This window comes from Apostichopus japonicus, chromosome 16 (genome assembly GCF_037975245.1).
Source record: "Apostichopus japonicus isolate 1M-3 chromosome 16, ASM3797524v1, whole genome shotgun sequence".
NCBI classification, from domain to species: domain Eukaryota; kingdom Metazoa; phylum Echinodermata; class Holothuroidea; order Aspidochirotida; family Stichopodidae; genus Apostichopus; species Apostichopus japonicus.
In genome coordinates this window covers 3,973,950-3,995,519 of record NC_092576.1, presented here as the reverse complement: position 1 = coordinate 3,995,519, position 21,570 = coordinate 3,973,950, and the positions used below count along the sequence as shown (strand labels likewise).

General features: G+C 35.2%; 2 protein-coding genes across 2 annotated transcripts; both read right to left on the bottom strand.

The window, feature by feature from the left end:
- Positions 1–5,565: 5,565 nt before the first annotated feature.
- LOC139982019 (lactadherin-like) lies at positions 5,566–11,930 on the bottom strand. The gene is made up of 4 exons (XM_071994521.1): positions 11,775–11,930; positions 10,789–10,984; positions 9,959–10,106; positions 5,566–5,973 (listed from the first exon to the last, which is right to left on the bottom strand). The coding sequence occupies exons 1-4, from the start codon at positions 11,839–11,841 to the stop codon at positions 5,818–5,820; spliced, it is 567 nt and encodes a 188-aa protein (XP_071850622.1). The 5' UTR covers positions 11,842–11,930; the 3' UTR covers positions 5,566–5,817.
- A 6,123-nt stretch (positions 11,931–18,053) lies between these two features.
- Positions 18,054–20,619, bottom strand: LOC139982009 (lactadherin-like). Its single transcript, XM_071994507.1, has 4 exons — positions 20,476–20,619; positions 19,744–19,939; positions 18,914–19,061; positions 18,054–18,476 (listed from the first exon to the last, which is right to left on the bottom strand). The coding sequence occupies exons 1-4, from the start codon at positions 20,579–20,581 to the stop codon at positions 18,321–18,323; spliced, it is 606 nt and encodes a 201-aa protein (XP_071850608.1). The 5' UTR covers positions 20,582–20,619; the 3' UTR covers positions 18,054–18,320.
- Positions 20,620–21,570: the final 951 nt, after the last annotated feature.

Here is a 21,570-nt window from a genome sequence, read left to right as displayed (position 1 = left end):
GCGTTTAAGTTATAACGACAAAATAGTATACGTTGTTTACAAGTTTCCTTTATTTTGAACATATGGAAAACATAAAACAACTAATATTATTTCTGGAACATAACAAAAATGACAAACTAAATGCGTGTAAAAGCTGATTAGTTCATTGCATCAAAATATCAGAACCATTCCTTTGATTTCACAAGGCTCTCAGCAAAAGCCATGAACATTTATGGAGTATTTTAAAAATAATAACAGAAACACCACTTTTTTTAACAATCAGCGTTGTATCCAATTATCAGCATCCAAAATTTGCGTACACTTAACCGTATGATTTTTTACACATTATTGGTGCAACTAATGGAAAGAAGACAAAAAATATCCTAAGTCACCTTTTTTGTTCGACCATTTGCTAATCCAGCAGAGTGTTACTCGATATAACATTGTAATTGATCACAACACTATGGCAATCATCTCGATTTTTCCACCAAATGTAGATTCATGGTAGAGTATTTTAAGAACTTCGATTCAACTTTTACTTTTGTCGTCCCAGAAACCTTTTACAGTCTTATAGTACACACAGTTAAAACACCAAATTAATACTCAAACTTTGGTAATTTTTACTACACTTTTTATTAAGTAAAACTTAACTATTCATGTTCATACCACATTTTTGTATGAATAAAACGGTATCCAAATTTGACTGAGCTGCTTTCAATGTCACAGGAAATTGTTTCAAAATTGTAAACTAGCTCCAATTGTTCTGAGTTTTGTCAATGTATATTTATGGACAGGCATCAACGTGCAAATTAGTAATAGTGTTATTAATGTCGTAAAAGAAGGCAGACCGCACTGATGTTATAACTGTGACTGTCATAATTGTTCACACTGGGAGGTTACTGAGCCTTAGTTGTTTGATGGATCAGTTTAAATGAATTTATAAGTTTAAATACAGTCTTGCGCTAAGCTATACCTTTCGATATGATTAATTTGGCTACTTATGTAGTGTGTCTTTCTTGAACCTAAATATTTTGTGGAAATAAGTAGCCAATACATTATGCAGCCGCAATGAACATACACAAAATGTGCTCACTCGTACAAAAATCATCCCAAAAGCCACCCGACGTGAAGGTTGTAATCCATTCGCCCTTACGGGCTTCGCCCACATTCGGGGTCGCTCAATGTCACAGGGATATCTGGGGAGTAAGTATCAGAGGTCATTACCTCCCAGAGATATCTGGAGAATATCTTGCTATTAGTGAAATTATGGAGTTTAACAGATCTGCGAGTTGATAATCTGTTTATATTCAAATTAACTGAAGACACGAAATTGAGATTTAACTTTAACAAGGTCTCATACATTGTATTAATATCGTACAGAATAATAAATATATCATGTTTCAACTTTCGAAAATGGTTTCTATTACTTTCCTATGTAATTAATCTCCACGTTCAAGCTGGTAATTTAACCCAACTGCAACGCATGTTTGATACTTTATACTTCCTTTAGCAAAATGAAGGTGGTATTTCTAACATCAGCATGCCATCACTTTGAGATTGAAGGAAATACTGATAGTATAAAAGTGCTACAGCCGTCTTCGTTTTAATCTAAACTTTTAGCTTTTTTTGGCACATTTTATGAATTTTATATTCTGTTTAACAGTATTTCGACAGAACCAAAAGTTCTGTCGTAATGTTCTTTATGTCGTCTTTGAATGGAAATGCCCGCTAGTAAATTAATAGCGCGAAACTGATCTATCGTCATTTAATAGCACACGGCAACACATGACATTATTGGAATGTTTACTACTAAAATAGTAGCTTCTAAAACTCGCTGATACCACCGTCTCCATCTTTACCACATTTCGGTCGATTTTTGAAGGTGTTTGTTGTCATTTATGTGTAGATTGTGAGTACTACATGCACTGCAAAAGTGACAAACGATGTGTTTTATCATTATTGGGAGACTAACTTCGCTCAGTGGTTGCATAGACGAACCTGGTTATATAATTGATATTGCTCACTCTCTTGTGATATAGTTCCCCTAGTAATTATCTCTATTCAGTCATTGATCCGTAGTTGTTATATAATATGTTTGTATAGTATGGCAAGGTTATCCGACCGAGGTCAAGGCGGTCGTTGCTGATTGTGTGATAAATTGCAAGGAATTACAAGCGCATACTAAACCAGAATGCAAAACGCATTGAGGCTTCGATGACTTCATTGCACTAGACTTCTGCGTTTTAACCAGAAACAGCTGTTCCAATATAAATACCCCAAACCATGTTATTAGAGAAGTAAGACAAAAAGGTTTTCCGTTGAATTGCGATTATGATAATATTATAAATTAGTTCTTGTCAGATCTCGTTAGTCTACAAACGTGTCTTAACATTTATAATATTCAAATTCTGCCAGTATATTTTTGGTGAGAAATATTGTTCAGCCACAACACAATATCCCTTTAAAAATTGAACTAAAGGAGAGAGGTTATACAAATGCAGAGCACAATGCCATTATTGCATAGGAGGTTACATTTAATGCACATCGTAGTATATGAATATTTCCAGTAACGTCCTGGACAAGCAGGAATGAAATTAATAATGATGGTATGATTTTACCAATAATAACATAACACAAATGAGCAGTCTTGAAGTGAGCACTACCAAACCAATGTAAGCTGATATTTGAAATTATCAAGCGACTGAGAATAAAACAAATAATAATAAGTAACTTCGAACAACCAGGTAAAAAATAAAAGATCAAATGTTTGCACTCTCAGATCTCAATGTGAATTAAACTTAAGGACCGTATTCACAATAAAGAAAAGACATCAACAACAGTTTATAGCCCATATAATTAGTTCCCCTGGGTCCATGATCCGTTCACAATACTGATTTACTTTACCTACACATATTTTCCAGAGTATATATCTAATAAAGGGCCGAAAAGAAGACGGAGAACCTCTTTTTTGATGTGATATCAATCAGGATTTGTTTTTGTGTGGCTTGCATGTTAAAAAGGTATGAATAAAAGTACATGTGGTGCGAATATTGCGTCAACTGGGACAATGTTAGAACCCGTCAGGCCTTCCAGGAGCATCGTACGAAACTGTTTACTGCTGAGGAAAGAGATTTGATTACAAATGACGAAAACTTCAGGCTCTCATTTGCAAAATTAAGGAATTGTAATGATACGAAAAATTGATAATGTAATGAATTAACAACTTGTCAGCTATCCAGTGATGGGTAGCGTTTAGATAGTGAGACCTTTTTTTGGACTTAGAGACCACATTACTGTTGTGATTTAGTATGTAAGTCAATGGGGCTTTCAATAGGAATTTAATCTTTTGAAACAAATATTTGTTTGTTCTTCAATCAGAGCTCTTTTTAATAGAAAGGGCGCCACCTTTATGTCGAAGTACGTTTACAGTGAAAATGTTCAAACCGGATTGTCACATGGATATTTGTCTAGGAAGCATGGTCATTGTTAGCCTGTTTGAACTCTGAGCAAAATGTTCATTCATCTTGTCTTCATGTATCTTCTTGTTTGAATACAGTATGAGAATTCAGTGGGTGAGATACATATTACCCGAAAAGAAATTTCAAATAAAATATTACTTTACGGCTTACGTCATTGTATGTACATTGAATTGAGAGAAACGATAATCAAACAGTAACGAAATGTGAATTTTATTGGACAAGTGCATATCATGACAATCAGAATAAATGATGATGACGAATTAGTAAAACATTAAGTCAGGCATTTATACTCTTAAAATCTTGTTCCAACCATTGGTAAAGACTGAGGAACCTTATAACACAAACTGAGGATCCGCATAATTTTCTTGGGAGGGTTGAGAACTACTATGACGCAATGAATTTGGACAACTACTCATATTGCCAGCAGAAGCCTAATTACAATTATTTTAATGTAGTGCTGAGGACTCTTGTATGGTATATTGGGTACCGTCATTACAATCATATTTGTCTTACTATATATATTATTTGTAACATTATAAACAGAGCGGTTCAAAGTCTGTTTAACGCACTTAATAAGAACTATTGTATTGCGGTTCATCAGTCAAATTTGTGTTCCCATTTTTAGGCACATTGCGGTGGATTTCCGTCCTGGATGAGGGGTATAAGGGGAGGGGTATAACGGAAGGGTTGTTTTTCGTATAGGGATTTTCGTGTTTCTTTTTTTGATACAAAAACTTCACCATTTTTTTTTTTTTTAAACGAAATAGTGAAACTTAAGAATTGAATCAATAGAAAGGTCAAATAGGCAACCAGCAACCTTTACATTCATACTGTTTTCGCGTAGCCTTCACACTATTTGCATGCAGGCAGCCCATGTATAGTCAGTGTAGTAGCAATCAACGTGACTCAATGCTCGGATAGCCTCAGCAGGTTAATTAATAGAGGCAAGGGGAGTCCGGGATGTTCGAACCTTATACCGATAGATGACAACAGAAACGTTTACTCTTCATTTTTAGAGCTCTCTCCAAAGACTGCCCCCCCCCCTCCCCCCATCCTTCACATCCATCATCTGCCCCATCCCCCAGGTTCGAGTACACTTAGATTTGTTTTTGTTTTTGTTTTTTTTTTATTTGTTTTATTTTATTTTATAGTATTTGCACTGATAGGCTAGGCTGCCAGCCGTAATATAAGGTACATGTTGTATTAGTACTGATAGGCTAGGCTACGAGCGGTTATATTAGGTATATAGCTACATATTGCATTAGTTCAAATAGGCTAGGATAGCAGGCCTAATGTTAGGTATATAGCTATATATTGTAGTATTACTGCTACTGGCTAGACTAACAGCCGTAATATTAATTTTATAGCTACATATATTTTTTTTACTGATAGGCTAGCCTTCCAGGCCTAATATTATGTCTTTAGCTTCATATAGTACTTGTACTAATTGATTATGCAATGTAAGCACCGTCTAAGATATATCAATCAAAGGAAAAAGAATCATCGCCTTGACCAACTGCTACCATTCGATACTATTTTTTTTTTTTTTAAACAGTGGGTGTCACTTACCTTGTCTTGCAGTAACATGCTTTATTTTGCCTGCGCTATACTGTTTAAATTAAGCAAATAGCAACCCCATTCGGTCCACAAACGCGCTGTGCGGTCGTATATTAAAATGCTGATTTATTTGCGATAAAGCGTACACTGTAGATACTGTTTGCACGTACGTACGAAAGCGCAAAAAGTTCAAAATGTATTTATTGTAGCGCAGTATTGTAGTCTCCATAACATAGTACCCGTATAGCATAACTATACACAAACTGCAAATTCCCGCAATGTATGCTTTCTAGTTAAAAAAGAGATAAACCGTATGATAATTAGTTTGAATTGCAAATGCGTTTCATTTGATTGCTTTTACTACATATCTATAACGAGAAACATATTCCTGTACAAATAAGGTTAATATTATCAATAATTTGTGTTTCAAACAAACCGACGGTAAGATGTGCATACCAACTGATGCAACATTTACTATCGCCAGTTTATCTTAAAAATGATAACGTTCATAAAGTTAAATCATTAGACTCAAAAATAGCTCAAAACAAAATTTCGTTTATACGATCTCTCGGGTATTTATTAGCGGTATATTTTGTAAACTTCATGCAATCTAGCTACAGTTACCCTAACACCATCACATTTGTTAACATCTCAAACAGAAACTTAAAGTAAACTGTTTGTGTCTTGTGTACTTTAGCTTTAGAAACATATTTTAGCAACATTTTTCGTTAACGTTATATTTAAGGACAATCATTCTATGGAAGACGGTTGTGTCACAAACAAAGAGAATTTCGTTTTACAACTAGCCAATGATGCCTGCTTCACATCCAAGAAGGTCAAACCTTAGGGTAATATGACCAAAGTAGGTAACAGGATTCAGTCGAACGTAGCGAGCGACAATGGGTCGGTCTAAGTAACGACGAGCTACGGTGTGTCGATCGAATGTTCCCTCGATAGTCTGTGAAAGAGAAATACATCACGGAATGACGTACGATATTATTTTGAAGCTCAAGACGAGCAATTGTATACCTAAGTATGAAGTCACAAGTTGAATTATCGACGGAGAAGGATAACCATTACACTTCCTACTAATTTTACATTATTCAAATGTAGGACGCTTTATTTTGCGAGACGATTATATGCCATTTTTATCTCAATACATTACATGTATAGAGATATTGTAACAGTAAGTGGGACTTTCTCTTCTCTTAAAAATTTTTCAGCGTCTTCAAACAAAGTTCTTTTTCTCTGGAATTTCCAGAGCAAGAATATATCATATAGACCAACAAAAGTTACTATTTTTTATTCCAGAATTGTATCTCATTCTGTGACTTTTTCACCGATTTATGTCCAAATCGGGCCAATTTGGACTGAAAACACACTTTGTCACACCTGTTTTGCACACGCTCCAAAACTTATGTTTTATGAAAGAGAATAGAAATAGAACTGTCTTTCAACAGTGGTATCGTCTAAAATAGGGTCCTATGTATTATATATTTTATTAAAATTTTAAACTTCCATTTGTTGTTTACAGGTAGGTATAAATAAGAATTTTACTACATGTATATGACATTTAATGGCTTTTATTTGCTTGATTTGATGTTTAAATGATTTTTCTTTCTTAAAACAACACTGAGCTGCCGCCCCTACTTTTAGTAAAAAGGTCCGTTTTTGATGATTAAGCCCCGCCCCCAAGTCTGTTTTGTAGCAGATTGGCTATGACTCATAACAGCTACATGTTAGATATACGAAAATGGCTACCCTCGCGAACAATTTTCTGTTCTGTAGTTAGGTACGCGAGGTGTTAGTGTATTGCATGCTAATTACATTCTGTACTGCTGAATTCTACGTAACATCCATTTAAGGATAGTACTGGTGTAGTGTTCAACCGATTAACCTAATCGGAATCGGAATCGGTACGAATATTGCATAATCGGTACATAATCGGTATCGGTAAAAATTACGTGGAATACCAGTTATGTCATACCGATTATTCAAAAACATATGGAAGGTGAAAATATCATTATTCAAAAACATATGGAAGTTGAAAATATCAACTGATGAATTAGGTTTGTTCTTTTACTACGAAATATTAAAAAAAGGCACCCCCTATACGTCTTTCACAGTGTATACTTTCATCAAATTAGGCTGCCAGGGTCGCCGATTTTGCTTCCTTCGTGGTTATTGGCTGCATATTTCTTGGCACAGTAAGCATAGCAGCAATAGCAATTTCGCGAATTCAGGAATGTGCTGGACAGGGTAGGAAATAAGCGGGGGCAACGGGCGATTCGCCCTCGCAAGTGCTAAAAAGCCCTCCTAAAGCACAATTACGAGTGCGAAAAAGAAAAATGAAATATAAAAAAATCGCCCTCTTTATATCAGGTGTCTGTGTAAAATTAATTGTGACATGCGTTTGCTTTAGCTAGGAATTGCAGTTGCATCGCGAATCGCGCAGTTTTCTCACCCCGCATCAAAATTTGAAGCAGTGCGAGAGGGTCGCGCACAATCACCGGGAACTTCCCGTGGTAAATTACGGCCTGCAGTACCAGCGAAAATAACCTAAAATCCTCACAAATCTCCGACCACATAGTAGCCTTACTTCACACTAAATCAACTGCATGGAAATCTAAACTTGACATCTGTTTATTCGCTCTAGTTGTGTCGCAAATAAAAACTAAAAATATCCACGGAAACTGCAATCTTCGACCACATGTTAGCCTAACAACCACACTAAGTCAATGGGAAATGTAGCCTAACCATCGGTTTGCAAAAAAAAAAAAAAAAAAAAATTGCGTAGCTTAGTTTACAACTTTCAATTTGCTGGAAATCGGCATTTGTTTGGAAGGTAATGTAAGTGATATGTCTTATAGAGGGAATGTTATATTTTATATTGGAGTAGTTTCTAGTTGTTATTATTTCTTTACATCAATCTGGTATTACATTTTAGAGTAATTTTAAACAAGTTACGATGGTACAATTTGCTTTTCAGTTTGATTGGCCTAAGCTTACACATTCTAATTGAACCTGAATGGAGTTATATAGGTAACGAATAGGTATGTTTAACTTCAAGTTCGTAACATTTCTATTTGTTCATAAACGGTATAATACTGAAAATAAGTACAAAATATTGTCGGAATGAAGGCAATATGTCATTAAAATTTACACTTTGGTAAAGATTGCAGATGGATGGTTTGTCTGAGATACTTTTTGAGATGGATATTTTGAGTAACTATTCGTAGCCCATTTCAAGCCATTAACAGGTGACATTTACGTCGAGGTGGTTAGGCCATTCGCTTAGCACAGTGCTGACTAGGTAGGATGTCATATCTCCGTATTTTGGAAATTTAAAAAAAAAAAATCTTTCCGAGAAACTCCAGAGGTAATTTGGTACATACAAAATGGTACCTTAGAGCCTTGTACAACAACGAAGCAAAAGGAAACTGGGAAAAATCACAACAATAATTGTTTCTGTCAAACTTTATTGCCGATTTCGTATAAACGGGATATTTTCTCATTTTCAAATAATCGGAATCGGTACGATTATGAAAAAATAATCAGTAATCGGTATTTTCTGTTATGCATAATCGGTTGAACACTATAATGGTGTTCAGGTAGCTTTTCAGAGCAAGGGCCATGATAAGTTTGTTTTATTGCCCTTCATGTATTTTGTATAATTACGTATACACATTCTTGTATTTCTGAAGGCTATTTACTGTAGGCCTAGTGCAATTTAAAAAAAAAAATATATATATATATATATATATATATATATATATAGGCCACTAGGCCTATTAGGCTTTCAGTGATAGCCACATTAGCATTGTACTGGTGTTCAGACAGCTTTTCCTAGGAAGGACCAGGGTAAGTTTGTTTGATGGGCACGTATAAAAGAGGAGCCGGCCATAGCATCACAACTTTGATAAGACAATAAAAATTGTATAAGGTTATGTTTTATTTATAAGGATATAGGCCTAAGATGTATAAGGTTATAAGAAGTATGTTTAGCTTTCTTTTGAACCTGTAATGTTTGACATCAAATGTACAAAGAATTAAAATAAAATAACAAAATGGAGAGGAACTGAGGTGGCTATAAGGGGAAGAGGAGGCCACCCATCACTTGCATATAAAAACTTGTAATCTTCTTTTACATTATTTTTTCCAAGTCATAAATCCATGAAATCTTCATGTCCGAAAAATTGAGATGGAAAAATGTGGGTTGTTTTGATATCTAGAAGTGGACACAGTTTTGATGGTAGTCACCACTACAGTCTACATTAACATACAGTAGGTCAATAGGCCTAGCTCTCAAGGCAGGCATCAAGAATATGGTCGAGTTGTTCGCCTCTTCTAATTTGGCTGTTGTCATTGACATCAAACTATATGACCAAAAAGTCCAACAGAGACTGACCTAAGATGAAGGATACCACATGAAAAACAAGTTCTTAAATATTCTATGACATTACTAAACCTTGCAACGTCGTTCTTTCGACTAACAGGCAATAAGCGCTAAAGGCAAGACTAGCAGGATAAAGTGTAACCTGCAGAGACTATTCGTGGCAAAGTAGCAAAAATGCAAGTTATATATTTGTTGTACCATGATTGATATTGATAATTGTAGAGACAGAGCAAAGATTTGAAATTAGGAATCAAAATTAAAACTTCCAGTATTGAGATACTGCATCATTGATGCTCTTGTTTTACAGATCTTATATGACTAATAGGATGCGAAATATTAGTTCTTCTTCAGTTCTAGAGTCATAGCAGAATCTTAAACGGACGAAGAATGCCCAAATGAAAACTTGCTTAAACCACATGCACTACTGTTGGACTATCTTGTCGTTCTAATGTATCTCAAATAAAAATAGCTATACGTATGCAGTGTTTATATTAAGACTGTCATCATGATAAGAACATAAGAAATACATGTATCTGTTAGTGCTTACCGGTGTGCTATAGAAAATCTCCTCGTCATTGGAAAAGAGAATTCGGAATGACGTAACCCACTGGGTGACGTGAGTAAAACCGCGCCCTTGCAGGAGGACACCTGTCACTTGGCGAGGGGAGCCAAAATCTACTTGAATCCATTGCTCACTGCGAAACAGATGAGAACCGACCATAACACATACTTTCTTACTGTACATTTTTTTTTACGGGAAGCATTAGACGACAACATTTTAGAATTATTTAGCTATAGCAACAGAAAAAAATCATAATAATAATATTGAATCATTTTCGTCATAATAAAGATTTGGATTTTCATATATTTAAATTTAACCTAAGATAGATTCTTGAGTAGGGAGTCCATGATGATATTTACAAATTTACATTAACATTAAGATAGATTCATGAGTGCATACCGATTTTGATGTATTTACATTTATCCTAAGATAATAAGAATGCTTTTTTACGAGTCCATAATGATTTATTTTTACATACTACGGTTTTGGCTTGAAAACATAATGTGTTTGCTATGCCACAGTTTCCATCTTAACTTTTGTCCACACAAGTCCATATCTTCAATAAACATGCTTGGTTCTAATGTTATCTCAAATGTTCTGACCATTTAATTCAACTGAACACTTTAAACTCAGCGATCTTAATCCATCCTTATATCCTATAACAAAATCAGATTTTAGCGTGTTGTCTAAACGACAATGGAAAATCATTACCTTTGTACGATATGTTTAATATGGTAGCAGTTTTGAAAATATAATTTACTGTATGTTCATTATGCAGTATTGACATAATTATGTTGTAAATTTCATTTTCTTACGCGTTGTTAGTGGCGGCTGCCCAACCAGAAATTCCCCCTTGATCGTCTTCAAAGAGAGCGGCTCTGTGTGGGCCGGTATCATCGCTGTATGAGGTTGAGGCGGTGATGACTACATCTGAATCACGGTTAACGTTCAGACCAAACCGTTCGCAACATGACCCTTCCGGAGCCGGTTTCACACAATATTCATTGCAATCTGTAAAAATGATACTATCCGATAGTGATTAACGAATTTCTTTCGTTCGTTTCATTGTTTTATTAGCCATGATTCACTTTTCCCATCACTATAGTTCATTGACTTATCAAACGAATTGCATGAAGTAATCGTGTGAGACGTTAATTTCCAATTCACCGAATGGTCAGACAGTTGGTATCATTTCCGATGTAATACTTTTCGAGTCATTAACTTGATCAAGTAGAATCTTAAATCGACCAATATATGTCAATATCAAAGTGATTGATTAAAGAATTTCTGGACGAAAACAACTGATATAGTGGCGTAGGAAGGTACTTTTGAGTGGGGGGCTGAAGACTGATGGCCGGCCTGGGGGAGGGCTCTAAGGGGAGGGGTTTCCCCTCCCCTTTGGAATTTTTTTGCATTTCCAGGTGGCCTCAGATGCAATTTGGTGCAATATAGCACACTTCAACTCCCATTCCATTTTGTAAAGAATTTTGCATTTTCACCTGGCCTTAAATGCAATTTGGTGCTCCAAATGAGATTTTTTTCTCATTTGGAAATGAAAAAGGGGTTTTCTGACTTGCGGAGCGGGGGGGGGGGCGGAATGATACTTCCGCCCCCATATATTTTACTGGGGGCTAGCGCCCCCCCAGCCCCCCCCCCCGTTCCTACGCCCTTGAACTGATACGTTTGGATTCCCTTTCAGACTAATTGATGGTCGCAATTAGTTTCAAGCCAAATTGTGTCGATATTTTTTTATTAAAACTTTAAACATTTTTTGGGCTAAAGAACATAACTGGATACTTACCTCCTGCAAAAACTGTTGAAAGCACAACAGAAAGCAGACCAATACGCAGAGTAGAAAGGTAAAGCATTGTCTTTGGTCGGTTTGTTGGTTGGACGATGAAACACTTTACTTGAATCTCAGTTCAACTTAAACTAATGCTCACATTTTAAAAACACCGCTATTATATACATACTAGTACAGGTTAAGTTTCAATTTAAGACATGCGGTGATGTAAATTGATGCGTGTTAAAAACAAACAAAAGTAATTTTATACATTTGCTATAGATTAAGCAGTGTGGTATTTCAAATTTGCATATACCTCAGCCATGAAAAACAATCTTATAGTTGTCGTTGCTAGACTATTGTTATATACGCATAGCTATACCATGTACTACGCACTGTAAAACTATCTATGTGTATCCTTAACAAGGAAATAAGAAGCAATGGTAACTGAAAAAAATACTTGTTGAAGTTAATTGAGCATTTAAGTATCGTTAATGCATCCCTCTTCAGTTTTTGTTTGCCCTTTTTTGTTGGTGTCTATTCAGAGACGGTTCTAATATGATGAACTCAATGGTGAGTAGTTGCGATAGCAAACACTTGTCAGGGCCGCAAGTAATCCCTGTCTACTCACGTTATTGAACTAAGCGTTTAAGTTATAACGACAAAATAAATACGTTGTTTACAGGTTTCCTTTATTTTCAACATATGAAAAACAGAAAACAACAAATAATTATTTTTGGAACATAACAAAAATGGCAAACTAAATGCGTGTAAAAGCTGATTAGTTCATTGCATCAAAATATCAAAACCATTCCTTTGATTTCACAAGGCTCTCAGAAATAGCCATGAAAATATATAAAGTATTTTCAAAATAATAACAGAAACACCACTTTTTTTAACAAACAGCGTTGTATCCAATTATCAGCATGCAAATTTTGCGTACATTCAACCGTATGATTTGTTACACGTTATTGATGTAACTAATGGAAAGAAGACAAAAAATATCCTAAGTCACCTTTTTTGTTCGACCATTTGCTAATCCAGCTGAGTGTTACTCGATATAACATTGTAATTGATCACAACACTATGGCAATCATCTCGATTTTGCCACCAAATGTAGATTCATGGAAGAGTATTTTAAGAACTTCGATTCAACTTTTACATTTGTCGTCCCAGAAACCTTTTACAGTCTTATAGTACACACAGTTAAAACACCAAATTAATACTCAAATTTTTGTAATTTTTACTACACTTTTTATTAAGTAAAACTTAACTATTCATGTTGATACCACATTTTTGTATGAATAAAACGGTATCCAAATTTGACTGAGCTGCTTTCAATGTCACAGGAAATTGTTTCAAAATTGTAAACTAGCTCCAATTGTTCTGAGTTTTGTCAATGTATATTTATGGACAGGCATCAACGTAAAAATTAGTAATAGTGTTATTAATGTCGTAAAAGAAGGCAGACCGCACTGATGTTATAACTGTGACTGTCATAATTGTTTACATTGAGCCTTAGTTGTTTGATGGATCAGTTTAAATGCATTATAAGTTTAAATACAGTCTTGCGCTAAGCTATACCTTTCGATATGATTAATTTGGCTACTTATGTAGTGTGTCTTTCTTGAACCTAAATATTTTGTGGAAATAAGTAGCCAATACATTATGCAACGGCAATGAACACACACAAACTGTGCTCACTCGTACAAAAGTCATCCCAAAAGCCACCCGGCGTGGAGGTTGTAATCCATTGGCCCTTACGGGCTTCGCCCACATTCGTGGTCGCTCAATGTCACAGGGATATCTGGGAAGTAAGTATCATAGGTCATTACCTCCCAGGGATATCTGGAGAATATCTTGCCCTTAGTGACGTTATGGAGTTTAACAGATCTGTGAGTTGATAATCTGTTTATATTCAAATTAACTGTAGACACGAAATTGAGATTTAACTTTTACAAGGTCTCATACATTGTATTAATATCACACAGAATAATGTATATATAAAGTTTCAACTTTCGAAAATGAATTCTATTACTTTCCTGTGTAATAAATCTCCACGTTCAAGCTGGTAATTTAACCCAACTGCAACACATGTTTGATACTTTATACTTGCTTTAGCAAAATGAAGGTGGTATTTCTAACATTAGCATGCCATCACTTTGAGATTGAAGGAAGTACTGATAGTATAAAAGTGCTACAGCCGTCTTCGTTTTAATCTAAACATTTAACTTTTTTTGGGCACATTTTATGAATTTTATATTCTGTTTAACAGTATTTCGACAGAACCAAAAGTTCTGTCGTAATGTACTTCATGTCGTCTTTGAATGGAAATGCCCGCTAGTAAATTAATAGCGCGAAACTGATCTATCGCCATTTAATAGCACACGGCAACACATAACATTATTGGAATGTTTACTACTAAAATAGTAGCTTTTAAAACTCGCTGATACCACCGTCTCCATCTTTACCACATTTCGGTCGATTTTTGAAGGTGTTTTTTGTCATTTATGTGTAGTTTGTGAGTACTACATGCACTGCAAAAGTGACAAACAATGTGTTTTATCATTATTGGGAGACTAAATTCGCTCAGTGGTTGCATAGACGAACCTGGTTATATAATTAATATTGCTCACTCTCTTGTGATATAGTTCCTCTAGTAATTATCTCAGTTCAGCCATTGATCCATAGTTGTTATATAATATGTTTGTATAGTATGGCAAGGTTATCCGATCAAAGCGGTCGTTGCTGATTGTGTGATACATTGCAAGGAATTACAAGCGCATACTAAACCAGAATGCAAAACACATTGAGGCTTCGATGACTTCATTGCACTAGACTTCTGCGATTTAACCAGAAACAGCTGTTGCAATATAAATACCCCAAACCATGTTATTAGAGAAGTAAGACAAAAAGGTTTTCCGTTGAATTGCAATTATGATAATATTATAAATTAGTTCTTGTCAGATCCCGTTAGTCTACAAACGTGTCTTAGCATTTATAATATTCAAATTCTGCCAGTATATTTTTGGTGAGAAATATTGTTCAGCCACAACACAATATCCCTTTAAAAATTTAACTAAAGGAGATAGGTTATACAAATGCAGAGCACAATGCCATTATTGCATAGGGGGTTATATTTAATGCACATCGTAGTATATGAATATTTCCAGAAACGTTCTGGACAAGCAATATTGAAATTAATAATAATGGAATGATTTTACCAATAATAACATAACATAAAGGAGCAGTCTTGAAGTGAGCACTACAAAACCAATGTAAGCTTATATTTGAAATTATCAAGCGACTGAGAATAAAACAAAAAATAAGTAAATTCGAACAACCAGGTAAAAAATAAAAGATCAAATGTTTGCACTCTCAGATCTCAATGTGAATTAAACTACAGGACCGTATTCACAATAAAGAAAAGACATCAACAACAGTTTATAGCCCATATAATTAGTTCCCATGGGTCCATGATCCGTTCACAATACTGATTTACTTTACCTACACATATTTTCCAGAGTATATATCTAATAAAGGGCCGAAAAGAAGACGGAGAACCTCTTTTTTGATGTGATATCAATCAGGATTTGTTTTTGTGTGGCTTGCATGTTAAAAAGGTATGAATAAAAGTACATGTGGTGCGAATATTGCGTCAAATGGGACAATGTTAGACCCCGTCAGGCCTTCCAGGAGCATCGTACGAAACTGTTTACTGCTGAGGAAAGAGATTTGATTACAAATGACGAAAACTTCAGGCTCTCATTTGCAAAATTAAGGAATTGTAATGATACGAAAAATTGATAATGTAATGAATAACCAACTTGTCAGCTATCCAGTGATGGGTAGCGTTTAGATAGTGAGACCTCTTTTTGGACTTAGAGACCACATTATTGTTGTGATTTAGTATGTAAGTCAATGGGGCTTTCAAAAGGAATTTAATCTTTTGAAACAAATATTTGTTTGTTCTTCAATCAGAGCTCTTTTTAATAGAAAGGGCGCCACCTTTATGTCGAAGTACGTTTACAGTGAAAATGTTCAAACCGGATTGTCACATGGATATTTGTCTAGGAAGCATGGTCATTGTTAGCCTGTTTGAACTCTGAGCAAAATGTTCATTCATCTTGCCTTCATGTATCTTCTTGTTTGAATGCAGTATGAGAATTCAGTGGGTGAGATAAATATTACCCGAAAAGAAATTTCAAATAAAATATTACTTTACGGCTTACGTCATTGTATGTACATTGAATTGAGAGAAACGATAATCAAACAGTAACGAAATGTGAATTTTATTGGACAAATCCATATCATGACAAGCGGAATAAATGATGATGTCAGAAGTACCGTGCCACGAATTAGTGAAACATTAAATCAGGCATTTATACTCTTAGAATCTTGTTCCAATCTTTGGTAATGACTGAGGAATGATTTCCTTATTACACACAAGCTGAGGATCCGCATAATGACGAGAAATTGAAGATTGCTTTCTTGGGAGGGTTGAGAACTACTATGACGCAATGAACTTGGACAACTACTCATATTGCCAGCAGAAGCCTAATTACAACTATTTTAATGTAGTACTGAGGACTCTTGTATGGTATATTGGGTACCGTCATTACAATCATATCTGTCTAACTATATATATTATTTGTAACATTATAAACAGAGCGGTTCAAAATCTGTTTAACGCACTTAAGAAGGAACTATTGCGGTTCATCAGAGGAGTAATCAGGTTTTTGGTGTGGAGGAGGGGGTGGGGTGGCACAGTCAAATTTGTGTCCCCATTTTCAGGCACATAGCGGTGGATTGCCGTCCTGGATGAGGGGTATAAGGGGAGGGGTATAACGGAAGGGTTGTTTTCGTATAGGGATATTCGTGTACTAAAAGTTTCCTTTTTTGGTACAAAAGCTTCACCATTTTTTTTTTAGAAAAAACGAAATAGTGAAACTTAATAATTGAATCGATGGAAAGGTCAAATGGGCAACCGGCAACCTTTACATTCATACTGTTTTCGCGTAGCCTTCACACTATTTGCATGCAGGCCATGTATAGTCAGTGTAGAAGCAATCAACGTGACTCAATGCTCGGATAGCCTCAGCAGGTTAATTAATAGAAGCGATGAGGAGTCCGGGATGTTCGAACCTTATACCGATAGATGGCAACACAAACGTTTACTCTTCATTTTTAGCGCTCTCTCGAAAGACTGCCCCCTCCCCCACCCTTCACATCCGTCATCTGCCCCATCCCCCAGGTTCGAGTACATTTAGATTTGTTTTATTTGTTTGTTTGTTTTATTTGTTTTATTTTATTTTATAGTATTTGCACTGATAGACTAGGCTGCCAGCCGTAATATAAGGTAGCTACATGTTGTATTAGTACTGATAGGCTAGGCTACGAGCCGTTATATTAGGTATATAGCTACATATTGCATTAGTTCAAATAGGCTAGGAAAGCAGGCCTAATGTTAGTTATATAGCTATATATAGTATTATTACTGCTACTGGCTAGGCTAACAGCCGTAATATTCATTTAATAGCTACATATAGTTTTTGTACTGATAGGCTAGCCTACCAGGCCTAATATTATGTCTTTAGCTTCATATAGTACTTGTACTAATTGATTATGCAATGTAAGCACCGTCTAAGATATATCAATCAAAGGAAGCAGAATCATCGCCTTGACCAACTGCTACCATTCGATACTATTTTTTTTTTTTTTGAAACAGTGGGTGTCACTTACCTTGTCTTGCAGTAACAGGCTTTATTTTGCCTGCGCTACTGTTTAAGCACATAGCAACCCCATTCGGTCCACAAACGCGCTGTGCGGTCGTATATTAAAATGCTGATTTATTTGCGATAAAGCGTACACTGTAGATACAGTTTGCACGTACGTACGAAAGCGCAAAAAGTTCAAAATGTGTTTATTGTAGCGCAGTATCTTCTTCATAACATAGTACCCGTAAAGCATAACCATACACAAACTGCAAATTCCCGCAGTGTATGCTTTCTAGTTTAAAAAGAGATTAATCGTATGATAATTAGTTTGAATATCAAATGCGTTTCATTTGATTGCTTTTACTACATATCTATAACGACAAACATATTCTTCTGCAAATAAGGTTAATATTATCAATAATTTGTGTTTCAAACAAACAGACGGAAAGATGTGCATACCAACTGATGCAACATTTACTATCGCCAGTTTACATTAAAAAATGCTAACGTTAACGTTAATTATGGCAGTAACACGTTCATAAAGTTAAATCATTAGACTTAAAAATAGCTTAAAACAAAATTTCGTTTATACGATCTCTCGGATATTTATTAGCGGTATATTTTGTAAACTTCATGCAATCTAGCTACAGTTACCCTTACACCATCACATTTGTTAACATCTCAAACAGAAACTTAAGGTAAACTGTTTGTGTCTTGTGTACTTCAGCTTAAGCAAGATATTTTAGCAACATATTTCGTTAACGTTAAATTAAAGGACAACCATTCTTAAATATCTCTAAGTATGGGAGACGGTTGTGTCACAAACAAAGGGAATTTCGTTTTACAACTAGCCAAAGATGCCTGCTTCACATCCAAGAAGGTCAAACCTTAGGGTAATATGACCAAAGTAGGTAATAGGATTCAGTCGAAAGTAGCGAGCGACAATGGGTCGGTCTAAGTAACGACGAGCTATGGTACTTTTATCGAACGTTCCCTCGATAGTCTGTGAAAGAGAAATACATCACGGAATGACGTACGATATTATTTTGAAGCTCAAGACGAGCAATTGTATACCTAAGTATGAAGTCACAAGTTGAATTATCGACAGAGAAGGATAACCATTACACTTCCTGCTAATTTTACATTATTCAAATGTAGGACGCTTTATTTTGCGAGACGATTATATGCCATTTTTTTACAGATCTTATATGACTAATAGGATGCGAAATATTAGTTCTTCTTCAGTTCTAGAGTCATAGCAGAATCTTGAACGGACGAAGAATGCCCAAATGAAACTTGCTTAAACCACATGCACTACTGTTGGACTATCTTGTCGTTCTAATGTATCTTAAATAAAAATAGCTATACGTATGCAGTGTTTATATTAAGACTGTCATCATGATAAGAACATAAGAAATACATGTATCTGTTAGTGCTTACCGGTGTACTATAGAAAATCTCCCCGTCATTGGAAAAGAGAATTCGGAATGACGTAACCCACTGGGTGACGTGAGTAAAACCGCGCCCTTGCAGGAGGACACCTGTCACTTGGCGAGGGGAGCCAAAATCTACTTGAATCCATTGCTCACTGCGAAACAGATGAGAACCGACCATAACACATACTTTCTTACTGTACATTTTTTTTTACAAGAAGCATTAGGCGACAACATTTTAGAATTATTTAGCTATAGCAACAACAAAAAATAATAGTAATAATATTGAACCATTTTTGTCATAATATAGATATGGATTTTCATATATTTAAATTTAACCTAAGATAGATTCTTGAGAAGGGAGTCCATGATGATATTTACAAATTTACATTAACATTAAGATAGATTCATGAGTGCATACCGATTTTGATGTATTTACATTTATCCTAAGATAATAAGAATGATTTTTTACGAGTCCATAATGATTTATTTTTACATACTACGGTTTTGGCTTGAAAACATAATGTGTTTGCTATGCCACAGTTTCCATCTTAACTTTTGTCCACACAAGTCCATATCTTCAATAAACATGCTTGGTTCTAATGATATCTCAAATGTTCTGATCATTTAATTCAAATGAACACTTTAAACTCAGCGATCTTAATCCATCCTTATATCCTATAACAAAATCAGATTTTAGCGTGTTGTCTAAACGACAATGGAAAATCATTACCTTTGTACGATATGTTTAATATGGTAGCAGTTATGAAAATATAATTTACTGTATGTTCATTATGCAGTATTGACATAATTATGTTGTAAATTTCATTTTCTTACGCGTTGTTAGTGGCGGCTGCCCAACCAGAAATTCCCCCTTGATCGTCTTCAAAGAGAGCGGCTCTGTGTGGGCCGGTATCATCGCTGTATGAGGTTGAGGCGGTGATGACTACATCGGAATCACGGTTAACGTTCAGACCAAACCGTTCGCAACATGACCCTTCCGGAGCCGGTTTCACACAATATTCATTGCAATCTGTAAAAATGATACTATCCGATAGTAATTAACGAATTTCTTTCGTTAGTTTCATTGCTTTATTAGCCATGATTTCAATTTCCATCACTATAGCTCAAGTGAGAAGACTTATCACTCATAAACAGAAGCTTATGATATTATCCGATAGTGATTAACGAATTTCTTTCGTTCGTTTCATTGTTTTATTAGCCATGATTTCACTTTTCCCATCACTATAGTTCATTGACTTATCAAACGAATTGCATGAAGTAATCGTGTGAGATGTTAATTTCCAATTCACCGAATGGTCAGACAGTTGGTATCATTTCCGATGTAATAATTTTCGAGTCATTAACTTGATCAAGTAGAATCTTAAATCGACCAATATATGTCAATATCAAATTGATTGATCAAAGAATTTCTGGAAGAAAAACTGACACGTTTGGATTCCCTTTCAGACTAATTGATGGTCGCAATTACTTTCAAGCCAAATTGTGTCGAGATTTTTTATTAAAACTTTAAGCATTTTTTTCTAAAGAACAGAACTGGATACTTACCTCCTGCAAAAACTGTTGAAAGCACAACAGAAAGCAGACCAATGCGAAGAGTAGAAAGGTAAAGCATTGTCTTTGGTCGGTTTGTTGGTTGGTCGATGAAACACATTACTTGAATCTCAGTTCAACTTACACTAATACTCACATTTTAAAAACACCGCTATTATATACATACCAGTAGAGGTTAAGTTTCAATTTGAAGCATGCGGTGATGTAAATTGATGCATGTTAAAAACAAACAAAAGTAATTTTATACATTTGCTATAGATTAAGCAGTGTGGTATTTCAAATTTGCATATACCTCAGCCATGAAAAACAATCTTATAGTTGTCGTTGCTATAGACTATCGTTATATACGCATAGCTATACCATGTACTACGCACTGTAAAAGTATGTATGTGTATCCTTAACAAGGAAATAAGAAGCAATGGTAACTTAAAAAAGACTTGTTGAAGTTAATTGAGCATCTAAGTATCGTTAATGCATCCCTCTTCAGTTTTTGATTGCCTTTTCTTGGTTGGTGTCTATTCAGAGACGGTTCTAATATGATGAACTCAATGGTGAGTAGTTGCGATAGCAAACACTTGTCAAGGCCGCAAGTAATCCCTGTCTACTCACGTTGTTGAACTAAGCGTTTAAGTTATAACGACAAAATATATACGTTGTTTACAGGTTTCCTTTATTTTCAACATATGGAAAACATAAAACAACAAATAATTATTTCTGGAACATAACAAAAATGGCAAACTAAATGCGTGTAAAAGCTGATTAGTTCATTGCATCAAAATATCAAAACCATTCCTTTGATTTCACAAGGCTCTCGGAAATAGCCATGCAAATATATAAAGTATTTTCAAAATAATAACAGAAACACCACTTTTTTTAACAATCAGCGTTGTATCCAATTATCAGCATGCAAATTTTGCGTACATTCAACCGTATGATTTGTTACACATTATTGATGCAACTAATGGAAAGAAGACAAAAAACATCCTAAGGCACCTTTTTTGTTCGACCATTTGCTAAATCCAGCTGAGTGTTACTCGATATAACATTGTAATTGATCACAACACTATGGCAATCATCTCGATTTTGCCA